This window comes from Lactuca serriola, chromosome 5, assembly GCF_051521515.1.
Source record: "Lactuca serriola cultivar US96UC23 chromosome 5, Lser_US96UC23_V15, whole genome shotgun sequence".
NCBI classification, from domain to species: Eukaryota; Viridiplantae; Streptophyta; class Magnoliopsida; order Asterales; family Asteraceae; genus Lactuca; species Lactuca serriola.
The window spans coordinates 253,095,108-253,113,935 of NC_136412.1; the positions used below are offsets into that span (position 1 = coordinate 253,095,108).

The 18,828-nt window shown below is 33.8% G+C and overlaps 1 protein-coding gene and 1 long non-coding RNA gene across 2 annotated transcripts; one reads left to right on the top strand and one right to left on the bottom strand.

Moving 5' to 3' along the window:
* Nucleotides 1-250: 250 nt before the first annotated feature.
* LOC145051570 (uncharacterized) lies at nt 251-1,945 on the bottom strand. The gene is made up of 4 exons (XR_013683706.1): nt 1,680-1,945; nt 1,105-1,612; nt 638-1,029; nt 251-541 (listed from the first exon to the last, which is right to left on the bottom strand). It is a non-coding gene; the product is annotated as an uncharacterized LOC145051570 (long non-coding RNA).
* Nucleotides 1,946-3,229: 1,284 nt separating this feature from the next.
* Nucleotides 3,230-4,736, top strand: LOC145050384 (uncharacterized). Its single transcript, XM_078998643.1, has 5 exons — nt 3,230-3,334; nt 3,411-3,680; nt 3,788-3,879; nt 3,946-4,372; nt 4,461-4,736. Exons 1-5 carry the CDS (start codon nt 3,230-3,232, stop codon nt 4,734-4,736), a joined length of 1,170 nt encoding a protein of 389 aa, XP_078854769.1.
* Nucleotides 4,737-18,828: the final 14,092 nt, after the last annotated feature.

Genomic DNA, 18,828 nt, shown 5'->3' on the forward strand with positions numbered 1-18,828 from the left:
TATAAAGGACTATAACTAAACTCAAAAGTTTTAACAAATTTCAAAGTTAGACCTAGCCTTGAGGTGAAAATTCAAACCAAAGGAAACAAAATCTGATTCTATAATAGGCAAACAGACCTGCCACTCAGTGGCACTGAGACTCTGAACATTATTTGTGTTTAAAATCTTGATCGCGACAGTTATCCTTACTCCAGATTTTAATGGTGTTTATGATGTCCTGTCCACCCACTGTTTATAGATCGACTTACCATCCGAAACTCCAACCATGGCTGATGGCCGGAAATTCCGGATGGCTCTCCATAACTCATCAGATGTGGAAATCTTCAAGTTATGCATCCCCATATGAATACTCAAAGGATATTTATTTATGTTTACATTGTTCCCCACAACCTTTGATGCAGATAGCAGGAGGCAATTAATAGATGTGAGAAACAAACTTCATTTCATATATTGTTTGAAAAATAATGAAAATAAAACCAACTCACATTATTGATAAATTTTGTCAGAGTAAGCTTCTGTTGTTGCTCTTCTTTCCTTCGACCTAAAGCCAAAAATGATTAAAAAAGTAGATAAATGCCTAAATGACCATGTATAATTCATAAACTTGAATACATAACAAAATAAAAACTTAATTTACCTCCGGAGGCTTCTTATTTTGGGGCTTTGAGCATGGTTTTTGGTTGGGTCTTCAGGTAACATTATTAGATTATAACCTCAATAAATATAGAAGGAAAAGTAAAACCCATTGGCGTACAGGAGACAAAGAAATTTGGGATTCTTATAAATTCATAAAATGAAAGCATGAAACTAAGTAAACGAACTTCACTCATTACATACAATACATAGATTCAGATTGTGGAGACGATTGATTGGAAGACGGAACGATGCTCTATTCCAGTCGATGACGCGACACAGCAAGCCTTGAAATGGGTCGATTTGAATTGAACAGGAAAAGGACATCGGTGAGCAGGTGGAGAAAACTTACATCAAACGGTTGGCGGACATGACAATTTATCACATATTTGAACACTGCAGCCCGAAATCAAGTTGAATTAATCAAGAGTTGAGAACGAATATGAAGAGTATAATAAAGAGAGTAGTTACCGTGGATACATGGACTGAGGAAGAGAAGCACCGTCAGATAGAATTGATGAATTATCAAAAACCATAAAGTAAGTTGAAATTTGAGCTTTGAAGCACCTTGTTCATGGAAGTTGGCTCGACATACGGTATTCATGGATTGAGAACAGGTACAGACATCGGCTGATGGTTTGAGTATGGTTGTTCGTCAGCTCCACTACTGATGTTGTTAACAGATGGGGAAATACGATGGCGGCGTGCAGTGGGTCAAATTATTCAGCAAGATAGACGATGCAAGTAAAGGAAACCGGAGGCGGTGATTTAGGGTCGAACATGTCGGTGCAGGCGATTTCGTCTGCATCAAGAAAAATGAAGGTTGAGAACAAAGGGGCCATAAAGGGAAGCGCTACCGTGAGGTTCTGGTGTGGAGGTTGTCGACATTCAAAGCGATTGAAGGTTTTGAGCGATCGGTGGAGGGATTGGTGGTGGGATTAAGCGTTGCCGACTAAAAATAATGAAAAAGCAAATGTATCTGAAGCGGTGAAAGAACGAACGTTAGGTAGGCGAAGGATTAAACTAATCATGGTAGACAAACTAACCTGATGAGGCGCTCTCCGGTGGTCATCATAGAGGAATCGAGAACCCCTGCGGTTCGTACCTTCATTTTTCCATTTATCAACCTCATCTTTGATCATAAATTGGGTCGTGGGGTCATCAAAATCTAATCAATCAACACAACCATGATAAACCCTAGAATCTGCAAACCCATCGACCGAATCTCCGTTGATTCTCGCGACGAACAGTGACGATGACTTCTTCATCGGAGACGGGGAAACCTGAATTCCTTCTTGATTTCCAATCAGAAGCCGCTAGGTTGAGAAGAACGTGCGGCTTCTGTTAGCAGAGTCGACAAATTTAATGTGGAAATTAATGAGATAAAAAAAAAAAAAAAAAAAAAAAAAAAGCGAGGAAGCGATGGTATATCGGGGGCGTCATTTTTTTCTGGTGGAGACGGTAGTGGAGCACTGGGTAAACGGCGAACTCCGGTGGTTGGTTGTTGGTACATCGCCTGAAGCCAATGTTTTAAAACTCGGGTCGACCCGGCCGGTTGGACCGTGACCCGGGGTAGAAGATGAGTCAATTGAGAACGGATTTTTGTAAAATTTCGGACCGGATCGAACCGGCCAGGTTTTTCCTAAACCGCGGTTCGACCACTTATGTTGAACCGGTTAAAACCGGATTGACTCGTTTTAATAGGGTTTCGATAGTTGTATACAAGTAGCGAACGCCAAAACAACAAGTCGTTTGCGGTTTCTTCAATGTTTTTCAATGTTTAAACTTTATGAACATTAAATTATTGGTTTTATATGTTTATACATTATGCAAGAAAGTAAATATATATAAAAATAGAAAAATATCATAAACCGGGTTGACCCGGCGGTTCAACCGATTGACCCGTGAACCGGTCATCACACCGGGTCAACTAAAAACCGGGTTTTAAAACATTGCCTGAAGCAGTGGAGGTAGCAGCAGGTAGAAGAAGGGAGGAGACCCGATTTGGGGAGGATAAAGTAAAATGTGAGACCATAGTAATGTAATCGAGAGATAGGCGTGCGAAGAAGAATGACACCGATCTTAATTTGATTGGCTTACAGAGACAGTGAAAGGCAGATAGAACACGTGTATAGCTATAATTAAAAAAAAATACAAAAAAAAAAGTCTAGAAGGACTTCCTAGAAAGAAAAGCAGAAAACACACAAAATTAACCATACATATATAAATAAGGACCAATTTCGACAATTGCCATAATCAGGGGATCATTTATGTCAAATCCTTAGCAGTTTACTGTAGCTAAGGATTGATAATTTTAATATATATATATATATATATATATATATATATATATATATATATATATATATATATCTTTACTATCTTATAAAAGAAATCTCACTATTTCTAAAAATAGATTGAATATAATAATATTATTTCTTTAAGACGTTCAAATCATTAAGTTAATAGTACAAGTAGTCATCAATAAAATAATATTAAATTTTAACATGTGTTTTGAATCCTTATATTTCTCAACAAATTCTATCTCCTTCTCTGAATTTCGGATAATTCAAAATTTGAAACCATCAGAAAATACATGTTGATTCAAATATCCCTCTGCAGATGGTTTTTGGAGAATTTAAGGGATGATCTAGGATTGGAAAATCGTTTTGGTGTTACTTTGATGTCAGATCAACATAAGGTATGTTAACTACCATATCCTTTAATTTTAGTCTAATTGTTGTTGTTTGTTTTAATAATTTTACTTTTTGGTGTAGGGTTTGTTGGAAGCTGTGAAAGAAATTTTGCCTACTGCAGAACATAGGCAGTGTGCAAGGCATACTTTAGCCAACTTTAGGAAAAGATTTACAGGTGTGCATTATGAGAAGATGTTTTGGAGGCCATGCAAGGCATCCACTGAGCCTTTGTTTAATGCAGCAATGAAGGAAATCCAAATTTTGAACCCTGTAGCCTTTGAATACCTTATGGAGAAGAACCCTATATCATGGTGCAGAGCTTTCTTTCAGGAGGGTACGATGTGTGATGCAGTAGAAAATGGACTATCTGAAATTTTAACAATGTCATAAGAGAGGCAAGGAAAAAACCAATTATCACAATGCTTGAGGAAATTAGATTGTATGTTATGGAAATGCAGTTTAATTTGAGCATGAAAGGTAGTGCATGGCCTGAGTTTAAACCATGTCCTACAATTAGAACATTACTTAATAAACTTAAAAAAGCTCAAAGGTAAATATTGAATATCTTTAGTTTGGTTACTATAAACATAAACTAACTTCCATCCAATGTGTTTAGATACTACCAGGTTCTACCAACAGGTTTAAACCAGTTCGAGACAAGAAACTTGGCTGAGTCTTACGTGGTGGATTTAGACAAGAAGACCTGGTCATGTAGAGTGTGGCAACTGAATGGCTATGGTTGTGTGTATTCGGTTGAAACCATTTCCTTTCTTAATAGGAATGTTGGAAGTTATGTGGATCCAATGTACTTTGGAGCATTTTACAGGAACACTTACAAATATCCAATGAAAGGGATGAACGGGAGCAATATGTGGCCATGTACTAACTATAGTCCACCACTACCACCTTTGAGGAGAAAATTGTCAGGCAGACCTAAAGTAAATAGAAGAAAGGACCTAAGTAAAAAGGCTACAAGGCACACGGTCTCAAAGGTTGGAAAGAGAATTTTATGTAGTATGTGTAAAGAGGTTGGACATAACAAGGTTACATGTCCTAAAGTTGACAAGCCCAAAAAACTTAAGGTCAAAAGGAAAAAAAAAGACAATGGTGGAAGTAATGGAGGTGAAGTAGGTAGTGGAACAAAAAAATGAAGGCAGTAATCCAGGCGAAGGAGGTAGTGGAACAAAAACAAATGAAGGCAGTAATGGAGGTGAAGGAGGAAGTGGAACAAAAACCAATGAAAGGGGTAACAAATGTGAAGGAGGTATTGGAAAACAACCTAAAGGAAAAGACACTACAAGGAAAATGAAGTATTCTGAAAGGATTATAAAAAAGAAGTTGGGTAAAAGGGTTGAAGGAAAGAATGGAGAAGACAATACTAGTGCTAATCCACTAGATATTGAATAAGGATAATGTGTTTGTTTTGTGTTTAAGTTGTTGGATGTTCTTGGATTTAGTTATGGATGTTTGTTGGATGTGCTTGGATTTACGTATGGATGTTTGATGCTTGTTTATTTTATATATGGATTTTGTTACCTATATGTTTGTGGTTATGTTATTTGAGATCTGATATGCATGTCCATATTATGTAATGAACGTGCATGGTTGTGTTAATAAGTTTCTGTATTATTGTATATTTATGTGGTCCCAATTGTGGTCCACTAAACTAATATGCGAATATAGTATGTCCATGCATATTAAAGATAAAGTGGGCCAAAAACTATGTTTTCATTACAACTTTTTTTGGTTCACATAGGGATGTCAAAAAGTCCCGTGGGACCCCGTTCTCGTGGGGGCCCCGTCCCGTTTGGGGAGATTTTTAAAAAAAATCGGGGGCGGCGACAGGGGTGGGGGCAAGGTTAACCCTCATTTCAATTTCGGGGGCGGGGGCAGGCCTGGGGGTAGGCAATCTCGTCCTGAAACCCCCATGGTGACCCCGTTAATAAATTACACATATATCTACATATATTAATTATGTAAATATAATAAACAATAACATGATTTTGATCTTCCAAAATTCATCAAAAAATATGTTTTTAAGTTGTTAGTATAATGTTTTTAAGATGCCATAATTTTTTATTTTTAACATGTAAAATTCTGCTATAAATTATTATTTGTTACCTAATAAATAACTTCTTTTAGCCTACATAACAACTTCTTTTAGCCAAAAAAGGAAGCTCAAAATCAATCGGGGCGGGGGAACGGAGGCGAGGGCGGGGATAATAAAGGGGATTCGGGGGCGGGGGCGGGGACGGGGGAACTAGGAAATTTCGGGGGCGGGGGCGGAGAATGCACTCCCCGTCCCATTTACCCCCGTTGACATCCCTAGGTTCACAGAACCACATTTATCGAAATTATTAAAAATCATCAATAAATTTCCATTGTTAACCAATTACAACTTGTACACGATTATGACAAAGAAAACAACCCAACTAACAAATAAACTAAATTTAAGCTTCCAAACATCGGACTGAAGCTTCTTATTTGACCTAAGCAAAGTTGCAATCATCATAGCCTCACTAGTTGTGCTCGTTGTATGAACTTCATCTACCCAACAAATAAACCCATTTCGGGGATCCTGAGATTAGATATTTGTGAGAAACAAATGATTTACGCATCAAATAGTTTTCAAATCTAAAGCAACAGTAAAAAAAATTAAAATCACTTTTTACCTTTTTGGGGCAAGCGTAAAAGGCTCGACCTGGGTTGCTCCGAGTTGTTGACGTTCGTATTATAGAATCATACCCACAGGGGCATGCCACTGGTTTGAAGCTTCTTTCCATCTTCATACCTTCAATTTGTACCAAGAGAAAGCCAACCAAGAAATAACAAAGAGTAAATGGTAACGGATCTATGTGAGTGGTATATATTGGTGAGTATAATGTCAAATGACGAAAATACCCCCAACTATCTCATTAACTGAGGCGACAATTCTAGGGTTACTGTTATAAACATAGTTTATTTTAATGTTAAACTAATATATTGCTTAGTCAACGATTACATATTGATTACAAAATGCCTGCTAACACAGGACTTCATCTTCCACTTCAAACGATTACACCAAAAAGACACTAATCTACATAAACCCTAATAGACAATATTGCAGATTAACACAAAAAACACAGACAAAGGGCGAGTCAATAAACAACATCAGAAGCATGATTACATTAGATTGTGCATTTTGTCCACCAGAAAACCAAGCGTCACCACCACCAGTCCCACCAGCACAACTGTCATAGCTTGCATCTTCTTATCCTGACGGTCTAATCGGCGATGCACAACAAGCATTTCGACCCTTGATATCACAGAATCGCGCCCCATTTCCTCCTTAATGCGATCCATCTCCACCTGTGTTTCTGCCATTCTCTCCCCACAATCACAAAAAATTGTGTGTATGTCACTGAAGTTCATCCAGTCTCGAGAATTTAACGAGATCGAATCTGGTGACGGTGGTGGGGTAGCCATCTCGTGATTCTCGTGAAAGGAATTGTCTCCTTCTTGTCGGTAATTGTTTGGCCGAAAATGGGTATAATGTATTAGGGTTTGCTTTATTAAACCCTCCCTTTTATATATATTGGGACCACAATGACCCTTAGGGACCAAGCAACCGATTCGACTCAACTCGGTGATGTGTAGGGCGAGTCGGCTCCGAATGAACTCATTACATGACTTGGAGTGTGACTAGGCTAAGAAACCTGTAATAACATGTCATTGGACTACTTTAGCCGGTAAAACTACATTTTGTTCCCCTTAAATGCCAAAAAAAAAACAAAAAAAACAAGAAAAAAAAAAACAAAACAAAACAAAAGGGACCATTTAAACCAAATCATGAAACTTCATAGGGCTACAGTGACATTTACCCTATAAAAAAATACCAAAACATGAAATAACAAAGCAATTTGTAGCAAAAATATTACATAACAAACTATGATGAAATTATAAAAACACAAAACTATATTATTCGAATTGCTAATAAATTATAGTAGTATAACAATAGGATAGCTTTTCAATTTGTTTGTTTACGAGTTTCATTATTTTGTTTTTATATTTATGTTGGGGTTCATATAAGTTGTTTGTTTTCAATTTGTTGAAAACCATAAAACATATCAGAAGGAAAAAAAAACGATGACAAAATTTTGTTGATTAACAATTTGTTTAAAAATTGTTTAGCCATTTTGTTTAAAAATATCAATTGAAAAATTATTTTTATTTGTAAAAGTTTTACAAATGATCCTTTAAGGACAGGCAGACAGCGTTGGGTTTTATCGTCATAACTAGGAATGTCAACGGGAACAAACGGGAGTGAAAATAGCTGCCCCCACCCCCGCTTCCGAAGGCGAAATCAGTTGTTGCCCCCGCCCCCGGTTACCTCCATCGCCCCTGATCCCGCCCCCGTTCCACCGGTTTATAGGCTTAATTTTTTTGCTAAAAAACTGTTTTGTTTTAGGTTTAAAAAAAACTATTTTTAATAACTTTAAAAGCTTAAAACCTAATATTTTAGAAACAAAAAAAATTAAAAATCCAACATTACAAAACGACAATTCCAACAATCTTACAAATATAAAGTACGACAAATCCAACATTACAAATATAAAATACTTACATGTCCAAAAATATATGATCAATTTGCTACATCTTTAACATCCATTAAACGGAAGGGGACTGATTCTTCCACTGAATCCATTGATTATTCCACAGAAAAATAATATAATTGACCTTTATACCCTTGGTTTTAATTTGTAAACATTTAAGGCAATCCAGCTTCAACATTAGCTTGCACCATAAACAAACAAATACTAGATTTGTAACGAGAAAGAACAACTGAAGAACAAGTCATAAAAGGTTTCCCGTCACTTGATTACACAATTACACAAAATGCACAAATCTGAGGGAAAAAATTTCCCCCTTTTGACTAACTTCAAGCAACTTTGTATCCTGTGTTTGAAGGCTCTCTACAGAAAACAATTATTTTTTTAAGGAACACATTTGAATAACTAAAACTATACCTGATCATCAGTACTCTCCAATCTGATTATAATGCTTCTTAAGGATCCTACATCAGTACTCTCCAATCTGATTATAATGCTTCTTAAGGGTCCTACTGATTCGTCCAAAAACGAATAGAAAAAAAAAAACAATTGTTTTCTTGTATCCTTTTGTTAAATTCACTAGAACAAAAGGCCTTTGAAGAATATAACCACAAACTAGAGAAAAACAAAACATACACAAATACATAGCGGGAGAATGCACATGAATAAAAAAACACATGAAGAAACTATATACCCAAAAAACATACATAAATTACCCAACTAAAAAATAGAAGAAGAAATTCCGCACCACAAAAAAATAACGTTACAGTGGATTTGAGTTGATTTTCAAATTATCGATGCAGATTAATCGATTCAAACCCTGGTTTAATTGATTGAAAAGATATGAAGTATATATAATTTAGTGTATCCCTTTTTTATAGAAATCAGTTTGAAGAGGATTTTGTTTTGCTAGAGTGAAATTGCATGATGCTTTGTGATTGTAATAATCTATTTAATTAATGGCAAAATTTAAAGAAGTGAAGAGGGAAGAAGAAAGAACGAAGAAGAAGGAGTAGGTGTGTTATTTGGAAACAAGTTCAAAGGATTTCTCTTTCTAAATTAAAATAATGGGCATTTTTGTCAATATTTTAATTTTGTTTGTGGATGGATAAAAAGTCTCAGTGGCAAAATCAGCTCCCTAAATGGAAATGGGAAAGTGAAATCTACACTAAACCTAAAATTAGAAAATATATTTTGTATATTTATTTTATATTAAATATATATTTTTTACATCAATGTACAATCGGGGCCCCCACAGGAGTACAGGATGGAAATACCGACTCCCGACCCCGGTCCTGAAAATAAATAGGGTTTAATTCTAACTTCTGCCCCAGCTCCTGTTCACGGTTTTTTTAAAAATTTAGTCACATACGATATCGGGGTCCCAAGGAGGTTTTTGAATCTCTAGTCATAACCTATTAGCGGTATCGATGACATATCAATTTTGAGAAAAGGCAAGGTACCGACATTTTGAAGATTCATATGTTAGTTAACACGTTAGCTTTCTCTCTCTATCCTTTCCTTTGTTTCTCTTTCTTACACAGACTCACACTCGCACATATATATACACACCTTTAAAAATTGTAATGTTTTCAAATATTTATTTATTTATTTATTTTTATCTTTTTACAATTATAAATACTCCCCTCTATGTTTTTCAAAAACCACGCATTTCTTCATTTTCATTCAATCTTTATTCAGTTTCATTCATTTTCTCTCTAATTCAATTCCAATTTTATCCAATTATATTCTAAATGGATTATCTTGGCAAATCCAAACAAGGTTGTTTTAGCCAAAGACATAACTGACGAAATGAAACAACTTCACAATATATTTTTCATTTTGTGTTAGAAACCTAAATCTAAACTGCCCTGTAACATACACGTTTTGAAATTGTGTTTTATAATGAATAATATTGTGAAATACTATGTGTGTCACACCCCCGAACCAGACGGCGGAAACGTCCGAGGGCTCGCGTGACTTTAATTGAATATCATCACAATGAATATACATGAATCATAACATAAACGTCACCATGCATCAATATATTACAACTGGAATTGTTCACATCAAGTACATTGTTTAAGCATTACACATTCATAACATAAATAGTTTGAGTGTTTTTAACAACATAACATCTAACATTACTTCATAATACTCTTCTGCTTACCTCTGAGAACACAAGTTATTTTGGAAAAACGTCAACATATGAAATGTTGGTGAGTTCATAAGCAATGTTGTGATAAAATGATTTGTGTAGTTTGTAAAACCCAGAAAATCCGATATTTTCTGAAAAAACTTTTGTTTATCAAAGTGTGAAGATCCATAAGTTGATGCATGAATAATTTTAAAAACATATATATATATATATATATATATATATATATATATATATATATATATATATATATATATATGAAGGGCATTTTGTATTATAGTTATAAAATTTCGAACGAGTAGTATTAAATTCCCCGGAAAACCCGACGTTTTCCGATGTTGAAATGTATTCGTGATTACTGATTTTTGTATTGTCTTAACAAATGAATATTGATTAATCCACATTGTATATCGTCCTAGTTTTGTCTACTTTGATTTCTCGTAAGACTTAGCGTACGAAGAGAAGGGGAGCATTATGTCCCACCACTATCGTAAGTACCTTAGGCTGTCGCGGATGCGAAAGACACGATGGTCCAACTCGCACTCGATTACTATGACCTTACTAGCTTTTCTAACGAGACACTTTGGCCCGCTAGCACATAAAAGCTATTGAAAGTCATTTTATAAAATATTGGGTCATTGAAGGCCCAATAACATATAAGCGTTATCCCTTTGGGCCCAAAGATCATGTTTGTGGGCTTGCAAGGCCCAACAAGCATGATTTGAAACTCATAAACCCAAAGTTTGTAGGTTTATTCATTTTAGTCGTCAAATAACTATTGGAGAGTTTTGATTTAACGATTGTTGTTTTGTATTGATTCAAGATCGAATCAATTCGTTTATAACGATATTTGGTATTGAAGTTGTATTCGTTTTCCGTTTTGTTACTAATCGGGTATCTTGTATTTTGTCTTAATGAATTAATTTGTTTAAAAGTATGACTTTGACCTTTTCACTACCTTTCTTTTATAAAAATAACACTTTTAGTCCTTTATATAAAAGAATTTCATTTTTAGTCCTTAAAACATTTTCTTGACACTTTTGTATCATAAACTTGTTGAAAAGAGATTTTTAACCCAAAATATATTTTTTAAACAACTTTAGCCTTTCCAGAATGGAGTTTCTCGGTTAGAACCCCAAATTTTGCAACTTTTACAGTTTCGGCCCAAAATGTAAAAAGTTTACATTTTTTTTTATCCTTTTTGGAATTGAAAAGCATTTTTGACCTTTGAAATATATTTATTTCACTCCTTATCCCCTGTTTTTCAGAATGTTACAATTCAGCCCCTTAAAACTTCAAATTTCGCAATTTTGGGCTTATTGGGCCGAAAAGCCCAAATTTAGCCCATTAAGCTAAATTTTTGCATTTTAAGTCCTTTGAAAATTCCAATATTCAGAAAAATGATTATAGAAACTGTTTTGACTCCTTTGACCCTCAAGAAACCATGACTTGACAGTTTTTACCCAAGTTTTGTAATTTTTGACAATTTAAGCCCTAAAATGGGTTTTATGTTAGAATATGACCCTCATAACCTTATAAGCTATTTTTCTTGGCTTGTTTAGTGTAAAATAACTTAGATTATGTTTGTTTCCTTTCTCAAGTCATAGATCTCGAATTAACACCCCTTTTTGTTACATATTTATCACAAAAACACATAAAATCACACACATACATGCATAAAATCACACATAGCATACACATACACATAGATCTACACATTTTCTTGTATTCTCCCCCATAAAACATATGAAAACCGAAAAAGAGGGGTATGAAGCTCACCTTGAGTTGTAGTTTCGGTTTATGAAGGAAAAGATGAAGAAATTTCGATCCTAGCAAGTCTTCTTGGAGGATCTCGAACTTAGATGCTTCTAAGGTGCAAGATAACAATATTGAATGGATTTAGAAGAGATGTTTGGATGAAATGAAGTAGCTAGATCATGGATTTAACATCAACTTACCTTAGATGATGTGTTTGTGGGAAAAATCTCCTTGAAAGCTTCCTAGATCTCGAAAATTTGGAGAGGAGTGGAGAGTATTTCTTTGAGAGAGTTTGAGTGAAGTGTGTGTGTGTGTGTGTTTAGGTTCGGCCGAGAAGAAGAAAGAGAGAAGAAGAGAGATGAGTGAAAGGATGGTTGCATGGAAATATGAGAGTTGCATGGAAAACCTTTATGTAAAAATGAGGTGGCACACACACAAAGTCAACTCTTCCTCTTTGTAGGCTTTGGCCGAGAATGGAGAGGGAAAAGAGAAGATTTTGGGCTTTTTGCCCTTAAGCCCATATTATAGTTAAGTTAGATGATGCTTGACCCAAATAAATCAAAGTGTAATTTTTATGACCAAATATGGCTAAATTAATTTGGTTGTGACCCATTAAGGCCCAAAATATTATGTTTCATGTATATGGGTCCATTTAGGGCCCATTAGAGAGTTCTAGATTCAAGATGGATAATTTGGAAGTTTATTAGTCCATTAGGCCCAATAAGGAAATCCTAGTCCAAAATGAACTCAAATTGGGATTTCATAGGTTTCCAATTCTTTGTTGACCATTTGTAGGGCTAGAATGAAGTATTTGATGAAGTTTTGTTATAGAATGAGCATCATGCATGCTTTCATGTTATTGATTCATAGTTGTTATAAATGTTGTAGTTACAAGGCACCAAAATTTCTAGTTGTGACAATGTGATTTTGAATTTTGAGTTCTAATTGATGGTTTTTACTAGAAATGAAGTAAAACTATGCTTAGAATCATTCAGAAAGTAATAGAAGTCTTATGAGATCCCAATCAAATGTCAAATGGTAAAATTTAACGAAAATATAAATTTTGGAATAAGTAAAATTTTATTATTGAAAATTGTAGATAATCTCGTTAGAAACTTGTAGGCGAAAACCTCGTCGAAATTCGAGTTATAACGAAGAAGTTATGACCAATCGAAGATCCGCGACAAAACCGGCACGACGCCGAATGACGTAAAAAGTGAGTTTTTGATAAACTACTTTTTAGCCTTAGTGATCTAAATGAAAGTCGTATTATTCGTTAAACCGAGAAGTTCGATAAAAAAAAAAGGCCAAAATCTGACTTTGTATGAGGAAGTTATGATTTTTCTAAATTTCGGAATAGCAGTAGACAGCTAAAAACTCGAATTTTAGATCGAACGATATTTAGCCGACACAACCTAAACGAGAATCGAAGGTCTCGTCATTTGTAGTACAACGGTAAAAAGTCTGACGAAAACGGATGTCGGATGAAGAAGTCATGAATTTTTAACGGATTGTCCTATCCCGGTCTGTTAAAAATAATAATATTAAAATTAAACTCAAAATTAGCCGACTAAGTCTAAACGAAAGTTGTAGAGCATAATTTTAGCTACGCGTGCATATAAATAACGTCAAAAACGGAACTCGTATGCGAACGTTATGGATTTTAGAAGATTTGGGCTCAATTTCCGAGAAATTCGCATGGATAAGCCTTATCCGGAACCAGCCACGTCACCTCGCATGAACAGTAGCCGCGTGTCGCCTTCTGATTGGACCGAACTTCAGTCTGGTAAACTTCCGACGCGCCTTTTGGCGTCCTAGGTGACGTCTAAGACGCCTCCTAATACGTCTCGCATCTGGCTGCCACCTCCTCGCATCCGAGCTAGCTGCCGCGCCACGTGCTTCGCTCCTCCTGTTGCCTCGTGTCCTCGGTGCTAACTCCCTTCTCTCGGCCGACTTCGGACCTCGCTTATAAATAGGAGGCTTGTGAGATTTGCCGAGTAATTTTGAGAAATTGCCACTTTTTCACCCCAAATTTAATATTTTTAGTATTTTGACTTCCCCCGAAGCCCCGGTATCATTTTTAAAGCCCGAAATATGTCCCGAAGTGCCCGGAGAGCCAGAAAAATTTATCTTTTCTGTTTTGAAGCTCTACCTTTGTAGAGCCCGGATTTTAATAAAGCTCCCGGTTTTCAACATAGAAAGTCATATTTAAAGTCGAAGTGCTGCCCAAATTACTATTTTGACCCCCGGTTAATTCAAGGTGAGTTCAATATATAGGAACAATTGTATGTTATGTGTTATATGTGCTATGTGCTTTTCAGTATTATTATTCCGGGTTATTTTCCCGTGTTATTTTATTCGTTATTTTTATAGCAAAAGTAATATCTTTGACCATATTATTCTATGCACTTCCTGTAATTTTGTGAAATGCAAAACCTAGAATCTAAAAAATCTAGCAATGAACGCGCTCATGTCCATGACAAACAAGCGATGAACATGAACCCATCGTTGAGACCACACATGCTTATATAATATGGAAAAAGTCAAAGAAATGGACCAAAAAAACAAAAGGTGAAGTTGGCTAAGGCGTATATCGACATTTCTGAAGATACGAAGAGGTGGCTTTTACTAAAGTTCAACTAGAAGGTTCGGATCGTACAATGCACCAAATGAACTCCAAATGGAAGGATCTCCAAAAAAATGTAACGATGTTAACTAAATCTTCAACCAAAAATTGAACAGCGTGGCTAGCGGGAGATCCACGGTTGATGTTTTAAAATCGAGACAAATCGAGCATCGAAGGCTTTATAAAATAAAAGTGTTTTCACATGAAGCAGCTTGGGATATTTTGAAACGTCGCGACATATGGTTATGTGTTAGAAAAGTCGGTGAAGACTCCCCGCCTCCATCCAAAAGAACAAAACATCTTCATCCAACGCCTACACCACCTCTTCAGATCCATAATTCTCACTCGGATTCAGCCAAGACCTAGAAGTGGTTCATTTTGTTGACTCACCACCTCGAAGACAACAGAAAGGAAAAAAAAATTGGCATCAATATCCTCACAATCACCAGAAATAATTGTTCTCGTCAACAAAATCATGGACATCCCTACTATAAGCTAAGTGGAGACGGAATAGGAAAAATATCAAGATGAAAAATTGTGCATAATGCAAGAAACCGAGCAAGGGAAAGTTCCAATATTGGAGCGCGAGATACAGGCGCAAGATATGAATTTTTCTAAATCTACATGACCATTTGACTGGAGGTTGGTTGTGATTGATGTTTGAGAAGAAACGTCAGATTGTTAAAAAATATGGTTGAGATTTTTAAAATTGTATTTTAAGATTTTAATTATCGTTTTTGAATTTTAATTGTCATTTTATCTTTTTACTTTTTATTTTTAATATTTATAGTTTAAAATTAATAAAAATTTAATTTAAAAAAAAAATTGAGTGGGTTGAAAGGATACAAAAATATGAAAAAAATGTGTTTTTGTTTGTGGTAGGACGAAGAATAAAAATTAAAAAACAAAAAGACATAAAAACTAATATAGCATGATGAGGGGAAATGAATTATAAATAACAAAAAAATGGACTCTTTCTACCCTAACATCCTATCCAAATTTGTAGTAAAAAACAAGGAAAAAATAAAGAGTTGAATTAGAACTAGAGGTTAAAAGGGGACATCAACTATTCATCTGTGAATTGAATAGTGTTATGTCACCATTTCAATAAAGATAGGATGATTCGTTTCCTGTTTTCATGTAACTTTGCTTATTATAATACATTTATTATGAGAAAATACAAAGATTACATTGAAATTTGCTACCTATTTAATTAAATGTCTTAGAAAACAGATAACGTTTTTAGATGGATGAATTTATGATATGTCATTATGTTGGTACTAAGTCTTTTTTAACTGTATTTTTAACGGTAATTAACAAATGCTTTCTTGTATTCGAAAAAATACAAACCCATTTACCGGGTCTTAACAACAATACGAGAGTTTCTTGTAGACACACCTGAGTAGGCCCGATAAAAGATGATACAACTTGCCAACCCAACCAAATATTCACAAGTTAGGTTAAAATTTGCTACCTATTTAATTAAATACAAATATTAGATTTTTATTTTTGAACAGCATATCCAGTCTGCTCTTAAACTATATCAGATACACCAGATCAAACAACTTTTTTGTAATAACAATTATTAATATTTATATTCTTTTAGATTTCAATTCTTTAAAACCATTTTAACATTTTGTGAACTATTAATATTCTTTTAGATTTCAATTCTTTAAAACCATTTTAACATTTTGTGAACTATTTATATTCTTTTAGATTTCAATTCTTTAAAACCATTTTAACATTTTGTGAACTAATCGCAACTTGAATAAAATAACTAACTATTACTAAATAGAACTTAATAGAAGACTAAATACACCAAAGGTGTGGTATATGAAATTGTTATTAGATTATTATAAATTCTATAGATCTACACATCTCAAGGATGCCTCTAAATCTTTTAAAAAGCTCATTAACAATAAAATTTGATTTTTCATTTTTATAATATGTTAAAAGATTATAAAAAAGAGCATTGGTTTACAAATAAGATTATTTATTATAAAAAAATGCAATAGTAAGTTTAGATATAAAAAAGGTAAAAGAATTTTTATAAAAATACACAAATTAAAAAGGGAAAACACTAACGAAAAAATATTCCTTTTATGTTGGGCTTGAAACCAAAAACAAACTATATAATTGCCTTGAGTTTTTTTAAAAATTAAAATTAAATATTAAAAAAAAAAAAAAAAAAAAATTCTTGCACCCCACCAGCTCCCCCAAGGACTATTCCTCTAATTTACTCTCAATATTAATTATTTGGATTTGTAACTTATTAAGTGGATGTAATCCTTATACCAACAATCTAGCGCTCTAGCCATATATCATATTATCTAACTAGTTTATAAAACATGAGAACCACGCTTGTAAAATTAATTAAACTTTCATATTGAAAAATCAAAATTATTAATCAATATTTTAAATAATTATTACTTAAGAGATATTTTTTAGTTACATAAAATTATAATCGTTGATTTAAATAAATACGTGAAGTTATATCACCTTATAATTTGTATTAATTTTAATTTATTTTTTAATCTAATGTTATTAATTTAATATAATTAGATTGAGAAAATTTGAAATTTAAAATAGAGAATCAATTATTAATTTAATTTAATTAAAGTAAAAAATTTGAAATTTAAAATGAATAATTAATATGTTGACAAGTGGCATGATAATTGACAATTAATATTAATGAGAAGTTGTAATATTATGATATTTATCAATAGAAAAATAAAACTATTATTTTATTAGAAAAGAGAGAAGAGAGAAGAGATTTCCATTTCAAATGATGCTTTTGCTAACCAATGATAGTTATTACAAGAATGGTCATTTTAAAGAAACATATATTCATTAAAATTAGAATGTAATTATATAAAAATTGTTCATGACAATCTTTATTTTTCAACATAATATTCAAAGGAGGGGAATGTTAGATATTTAGTTACTCTTAGTGTGCTAGTTTAACCAAGACTGAAGTGACAAACGAACCCCTTGGATGTTGGAAAGGCCAAAGCACCCTATTACTATCACATGTAACTTTTTCACATACCTATCTATCCTTCTGTGATGTGAATGGTTCCACCATCAACCTCATCAAAAAGTTATCGAAAGAAATGCTTTTGTATGAACAATGAACAAAAAAAACAATCCCTTTTACATGGGTATTATTGATCTTTTACGAGAGAACAAAAAGGTTAAAAGCATTCTCTTTTTAAAGACTTTACTAATAAAAGAAATATCACATATGGGGTTGATATGCTTTTTCCAAGTTGACTAATATTATATAATGGAATATTACTATATCTAGTCATTACCTTTTAAAACAAAATATTATGTACATTACTGTAGAAAATCTTTTCATAAACCCCACCACATATCTCAAAGCAATTTATAGACGCATACACTTGAACATTATTGCAAACACATGATAGTGGAGAAACTATATGCCTATTAATAACACTTATCATTACCCCACCTTGGTCCATCCGATGACACTCAAGATCTTGAGAACCCAGCAATAGATCCTAATGCTGATTGGTGGGTTCCATATTTATTCTTAGGCTTTCAATAAAGAATACATATATATTAATGTCGACGAGGTTTTTATTATTGTTAATCAAGATTTTATATTATTTAACAAGACCATAGGTATAGCTGGAGTAATAAGACAATAAATAGTACGGATAAAAAAATAATAATGGCAGACACTCCAAATAACTTTCAAGATATTTGACATGACTTCAATTGGAAACATCTATGGATTGTTCATCAATTATATACATTTTTGGCAACCCACAAAAAGAGAGCCATTTAAAGTAAAGTATGACAAGGACATTGTATGACAAGATGCACAATATGTCCAAAAACTATTGCCTAGGACAATTTTGTCATCACTCTTTCAACAAACCATATTATATATATATATATATATATATATATATATATATATATATATAGAGAGAGAGAGAGAGAGAGAGAGACTTAATGACCAATAAATGGTTATTTAGTCTAATTCAAATGGTTTTATTTGTTCTATTATAAATATTTTATTCAAACATCATTACCCATTCATCAGGAGACCCTAAGTGTCAACAAGATGATATGATTACAATAATCGCGTAACAGTTTTTTTTTTTTTTTTGTAGTGGCAAGCAACTTAATAGGATGATGACACAAAAATGTCACATCTCAAACACCAACTTACAACGTTATAAAAATACTTAGTGTGTGTATGAGAGAGAGAGAGGGGGGGTGTGTGTTGCCCCTATTAAAACAGATTGTTTTCCCTGTATTTTATTTCCTCCATGATCTAAGGCCTACACTACTCTACACAAATCTTATCTCCCAAAAAGAAGCCTAAATTAGAAT

Coding starts and splice junctions, on each gene's coding strand:
- LOC145050384 (XM_078998643.1), top strand. CDS start 3,230: ATGTTGATTCAAATATCCCTCTGCAGATGGTTTTTGGAGAATTTAAGG. Junction 3,880..3,945: donor AAACTTAAAAAAGCTCAAAG/GTAAATATTGAA, acceptor CAATGTGTTTAG/ATACTACCAGGTTCTACCAA. Junction 4,373..4,460: donor AAGAGGTTGGACATAACAAG/GTTACATGTCCT, acceptor GAGGTGAAGTAG/GTAGTGGAACAAAAAAATGA.